Source organism: Quercus suber, unplaced genomic scaffold, assembly GCF_002906115.3.
Source record: "Quercus suber isolate HL8 unplaced genomic scaffold, Cork oak 2.0 scaffold_81, whole genome shotgun sequence".
In the NCBI taxonomy this organism is placed as follows: domain Eukaryota; kingdom Viridiplantae; phylum Streptophyta; class Magnoliopsida; order Fagales; family Fagaceae; genus Quercus; species Quercus suber.
In genome coordinates, this window is record NW_027069546.1 from 1,329,314 (window position 1) to 1,335,843 (window position 6,530).

The window sequence follows — 6,530 nt, forward strand, 5'->3', positions numbered from 1 at the left end:
GTAGTTGAAATGCTATCAACTTATAATAATCAAATGTATAACCTCTTCTTAATCTACAAGATTTGCATGAGATAACGAAAATTTTTCAACCATATATAACTTGCTTTTATATATGCAGGTATCGTCTTGCATTGTGATATGTATTCATACCAGTTATTAAATGCATTAACATATAAAAGAAAGTCGTTTCAAAAAGATGTTTGATGAATTTCTAAACACTAGTGAAGCTTCCCCTATAATTTTAGCTCTAAAATCTGAAGTTTTTAATGCATGGCACTTATGTATATTATGCCTGCAAGATTTAATAAAAATTAATAGAAATTACAATTATTATTTTTTTCAATGGTATTACAATGTAGAAAAATCCAACATTAAACAAATAACGATAATGTTATTCCTTCCAAACTAATAAATTATAAATGAATGATAAATTACTTCAATGTATTATATTACATTACTATGCAACATGATCACAGCCCAGGCGTGAATGGTACACCTGTTGCTGGTAGCCAAGAACTCCCAGCAAGAAGACCTTTAACACTGAAACGCAAGGCCACATTTGGGCTGGTTATGACATGAAATCCAGGCCATCTCACTCTATATCTGGTGGATGAACGAGGCCCAAAATTCTTATATTCCCCATAGTACAAAGTACTTAGAGCAAAACTGGACCTATCCCATGCCAACCATCCCACTGGACTCACCAAGCTGTCTATATAAGTATGAAGAAATACTGTGCGGGAATATTGCATCCAGGGCCGGCCCAAGTACGTCTTGAACGAGCGAATGTAGGGCTTGAGGTCCGGTGCAGCCCGTACTTGAGAGTTTTGGATCGAAATCCCAGTGTTTTGATATGGGTCATTTCTACCTTGGGCCGTGATCACATTGACTTGGCCCCTTAGTGGCCTTCTTACATATATCATGCAATTTTGGAACACAACTGCAGCATTACCAAATATGAAATCTATTGTGCCATAGATGTAGCATTCTCTATAGAATTGGCGTTGGGAATGGACCATGAGGGTGTCTTGGTAACCTTGGATGGCACACCGGTAGAAGACGGAGAGATCCGAAGCTGATCGGAGCGCCACTGCTTGGCCCCTTAAGGGACCAGCAGTATTTCTGAATGTAATGCCACGGGCCATGAAGTGAGGGCCATCAATGCCTTAAAAAAATAATAAATAATTTTAGTAGATAGAGAAATTGTCATAATTTTTTTTAACTGAATGAATAATTAGCTAAAAGAATGGTCATAACTTATACATCATTGTTTTTATGATGACAGACCTAGATATTTAAATTGTTGTATTATCATAGTAGACGGTTCTTATCGATGACCAGAATAACTTTATATATATATATATATAAACTCTTGGTTCACCTTTTGCTTTAAAGTTTAGGCTTAATGTCTTACACTTACTGATTGAAATTATATATTTCATATAAAAAAAAGTTGGAGGAGGCAAGCTATAGTTTAATTTATAAGTCAGGACAAGATACATTCAGATTTGAACTTTTCACTTTGCAGAGTCTCCATCAAGACCAATTACAATTAGTTGATGTTGATCCTGAACTCCTGATGGTATTTAAATTGTCCTCATATTATTAGCTGTGTAAATTGCAAAGCAAAAGTGAAGTCCAAGTCCTATTCTTTAGCCCCACCCAAAAAAAAGTGTTCTATTCCGTACAAGACTTGAAACTCAATTTTCTCACACATGCATATGCATAAATTAATCATTATTTGTGAAGCTCTCACTTAAGTTTGAGTGCAACAAAAGGCATAACTTGATTGTTTTCAATTTTAATCAAAAGCTTTACATGCGTGAAATTATACTTAAGTAACATAAAAGGCATCGTACATATTTAAAATTTTTAATGGTAGTCGTATCTTAGTTTAAAAATAATTGATAAAGCTTCAAGCAATGTTCTTTTTATTTTTTTATGGAAAAGCTTCAAGTATTGTTCAAGACACTACAAGAATGTATTTTCGCAACAGTCTTTAACTGTACTCATAACTGACAAGAAGAGAGAGAACAATAATCTTTACAAATATGCAATCAAAATTAATTTAGCAGTGAACATCAACAAATTAAGAAAAATAAATCCTTAATTTCTCTCAATCAATTTTCTTCAATAAACACATATTCTCTAGAAATATGACACATTCTCATATGCATGTTGAAAAACAACCAATAACTATACATATATTTAAAAGAAAATGATTCACTTCATTTTAAATGGATTTATTTTATAATTTAAATCGGTATCCTTTTTTTTTTTTTTTTTTTTAAATCAATAACAAAATGAACAGAATATGATTCCCTATTTCAATAGAAATAAATAATTCTCAGTTGGCGAGATAAAGAAATCAAAATGCTTACCTGCAGTGGCAGAACTATAGGTGGTGTCTCCTGCTCCAACACTCCGGCCGCTTGTGATAATCGTAAACCTCATGCCATCACCAATGAGCATAATATTGTTGTTATTGTTGCCAACCTCAATGTTTTCGAAATAAACCCCTCTCTTCACATGTATAACAAACCTCCCAGTACCTCTCCTCCTTGATGCTGCGTTAATGGCTGCTTGAATCGTCTTATAATTGCCGGAACCATCTTTAGCCACCACAAGATTTGCCTTTATTGAAGACGTTGATGCTTGCAACAGCTTCCTTTCATGCTTAGTAACCCAGCTTGGAAACCCATGTGTATAATTACTTTCTTCATCTAGAATAACACCATTAATGGCCAAACTATTGCTAATGAGCTCAGACACATTGTTGTTGGACATGATAGGTGAGATAAAGTCTGAAACATTTAACTCCAAAGACCCTAGTCGACACGTATCTAGGTTTGTGAGGGCTGTGCTTAGCCAAGTTTGTGCATCAAAATCTGTACAGCTACGATTTGTGCCTATACCTTGAAGGGTACGGTTTAATTGCAAAATAGTGCACTCATAAAGTTTCAAACAATCTGACCAAGCTGCTTTTTGGCGATTGTTCTCAATTTTTTCTCTAAATTGCAAGGCATGTATTTGTGCACTCATGGCACGATCCAAGGCCACTTGGATCGACATTTTTCTGAAATCAGATCGGTTTTCTGGTGCAAAATCTTGGTGGCTGTTGTTCATGAAGTACTTGCATTGTTCAGGGTGTGGGGTTTTGTTGCACCACCAGTCTATATTGGAGGAATTGTTAGAAAGTGCTGTGAAGAAGGTTGTAGAGAAGAGAAAGAATATTATGAATAAGAGTTTGGTGTTCATGGCCATGATTGTGTCTTTTTTGTTTCTATGATTTGGGTATTGAGGTTTTTAAGGATCATATCTCGGTGGTGGGAGTTTCTATATGTAGGAGATACAGGTAGTTAAAACAGGTTGGCTTGTTTGAAAGATGATGAATTAATGACAAGTATATAATACAAGTGCAAGGTTGACAAAATTAAGATATTGCATCTTGACTTTACTTAATTAATTGTGTGTACAAATATAATGTACCTTCTTTGCGTGAATAGTTGATCACACTATCGGGACAATCGATGAAGTAAGAGAAAAGGGACCAATCATAGTGGAGTAACACTAATTATGTCAAGCTATTGCACCCAAAAAAATAAATAAATAAATAAATAAAAGACCTATATTAAATATATTACAAATTTTATTATATAAGTTTTACAAATTGATGTTTCTCTGATCATTAAAAAAAATGTTCAAATAATTATTTATAGCTAGTTTGAATGGAGTGGGAGGGAGTGGGAGTAGACCTCATCAATCCAAATGTACTGACCATCATTAAGTTATTTAAATGGCACTAATCATATTATTGCTATATTAATTTGTAAGTTTTTTTTGTATAGTAAACATTTCAAATTTGTAGTAATTTTAGAATATTTTTATAATAAAAATGATTCTAATGACAGATTCATGTGAAAATGATGTTATTCAAAACACAACTTATTATATATTATCTTAGAATGTTGAGTAAGAAAATTGTATTTATGTCATTGCTCAATATTTTATGCTTTTATGATTCAATGGTTTAATGCACCGTGTTTTGAGCAGCTAACATGTTACAATATACTGACAGCCACAGGTCGGTGGTTATGGCCTTATGACAAAGAAAAAACAAAATTTTAGTCTAGACGAAAATTACATGGGAAAAAAAGAGTCTATTATATAAGATAATAGAATTTAAAAGTTCTTATTGTTTTAAACAAATGCTTGAGTAAGCTTGAATATATGAATCTATTTTAGATATATGTGAAAAATATAAGGTATTACAAGTGAGTCTATATTTATGTATTTTTGTTGAGTGTATTTCCATTATATTCGAAGTAACAGTTTCTTTGAATGGAAGAAGTCATGCATGTTGAAGTCACTCAAACTAGGTGTCTAAAGACTCTAAACTGACCTTAAATTTGGGCAAATCCACGTTCTTTCTAGCTTGTGGAGTAAGCAACAATGTCTTTAGTCATTAAGTTCAACTATTAAACTTCAAAGAGAATATGAACACTACTAATTAACCAATTAATGTTTACTTAAAGATTATGTATAGTTATGTGTGAACTTTATGAAAAAAAATTGGAACTCTATTTCATTGTCAACTTGTTCATTTATATTTAATGATTTCAAAAGCTTAAGAGAAAAGTTTGCATGTGAAGGGTATAACTTAGTTCAATAAGCTAGGTTGATTTACCTAAGGATTAACCCTTATAGTAATACCCAAATTGTTATCATTGTAAAGATGGCCACTTTACATATATAGCATCAACATGATAGAGGTCTTTTTATTTATTATATACTTATTTTGTCTAGTTTCCATGCTAGAGCAAGGTTTGCTAATAATGTCCACGATTTTCTTGATTTGGATGGAGGATTAATACATTCACTATTACTATGACCATTATATACGTAAAACCTAATTACTTCTTGTTAGGATAACATCAACATTAATCTATGTGAGTTATTTTTATGTTAATAAAATAAACAACAAGTGTCGGGGATTGATAAATGGGTAACATAATCAAAAGAGTGAATAATACACTACAGCATTACTGAATTAATGAATGGGCAACAAAAAACACTTCATGTGTTGGGAAGAAAATGGGAGGGATTAAAGGTGAAGGAAGGAAGGAGAGAAGAATGGTTTTTCTCTTGTTTGGGTTGGTTGAAAATGAATTGTCGGAAAGGAATGAAAGGGACCATATAAGGAGTGAAGAATTGTGTTTCTGGTTGAAAATGCATGGTAGGAAAAGGAATTGTTTGGGAAAGATTAAAGGAACCGGAAGGAGGGGGAAAAATTGTGTTTCCTTCATTTGGTTGGTTGAAAATGCATGATAATTGATAAGGTATGTTTCCTTTCTGACAAAGACCTTTTTTCATTTGGGAAAGTTGGGGCCGAGGGTGAGAAATGAGCCTAACTCTTAACTTAACCCCTACATTCTTACAAATTCTTTTTCAGTATGGCCAAATCTAATGCATTCATTGATCATAATGGAGTTTTTCTTTTACTTACTTACGAGTAAGGAAGTGGAAATTCAAACTCAAATTTTCTTTCATGGGAGAATTGGATAATATCACTAAATCACAATAAAGTTGATTATAGTAAAATCTTCAAATCCATAGAGGATTATTTGACAAATATTTATTAAATAGCAATATTTATAATAATTAGTTTATATCAATTCCTTGGAATTAATATAATAATTTTATTAAAATCCATCAATCATCACTAAAGTAATTTGAGGTTCATTTATATAGATCGAACAAGATCCGATTCAATTATTTAAATCAAGTGATTGCATTTTATTGAGTGAGAAGATAACTAGATTCTGTGAATAATTTCACATGCAATGGGGTAGGAAGTTCTCCTAAGAAATGCATTAAGTGATTGTCTTTTAGGCTCTATGGTTAGGAAAATGTAATCCATTGGGAAAAGTTGGCAACTCGTTTGGTATGAGTGTTTTTTATTGGAGTGTTTGAGTTACGTTACTCATTTTAGGGTGTTTAAAGAATGAATTTAGAAAACTCATTTTACCCATTTTCAATTTTCAAATAACGTTAATCAATGGTACTTTTGTAAATATTTTGAAAATCATGAGGCCCACTTGATTAGATAACACATAATTGACTTCCCTCTCTCACTAGTGGGGCCTTCTTTCTTGTCAGCTTTTTAAAAATAAAACATACACATGCTAAACACGCGACTATATTTTTTTCACACACTACAACATGGTACTAAACACATTTTTTTCTTTATGGATACTGTAAACACGTGTTTTCACAATACTTTTTAAATCATAATTTTCATATAATTTTAAACAATAATATTAGAGATCTCCAACCAAACATGCACTGGCTTACGACATATGGATTCCAACTATTAGGAAATATGACAATTCCTTCCCTGAGTTTGTGAGTGAATACTCTCATTGCCTGATATTCAAGAAATATGACTTCGAAGTCAACCAATCTAGCAAAAGCAAGCATAATAAACAAGATCTTGAGCACTATAGATTATAGAGCAAGCCTAGACAAAA

The 6,530-nt window shown here is 32.4% G+C and overlaps 1 protein-coding gene across 1 annotated transcript; it reads right to left on the bottom strand.

The window, feature by feature from the left end:
* Positions 1–300: 300 nt before the first annotated feature.
* On the bottom strand, positions 301–3,405 carry LOC112007203 (probable pectinesterase/pectinesterase inhibitor 60). Its single transcript, XM_024039511.2, has 2 exons — positions 2,382–3,405; positions 301–1,165 (listed from the first exon to the last, which is right to left on the bottom strand). The coding sequence occupies exons 1-2, from the start codon at positions 3,262–3,264 to the stop codon at positions 471–473; spliced, it is 1,578 nt and encodes a 525-aa protein (XP_023895279.1). The 5' UTR covers positions 3,265–3,405; the 3' UTR covers positions 301–470.
* Between the last annotated feature and the right edge of the window lie 3,125 nt (positions 3,406–6,530).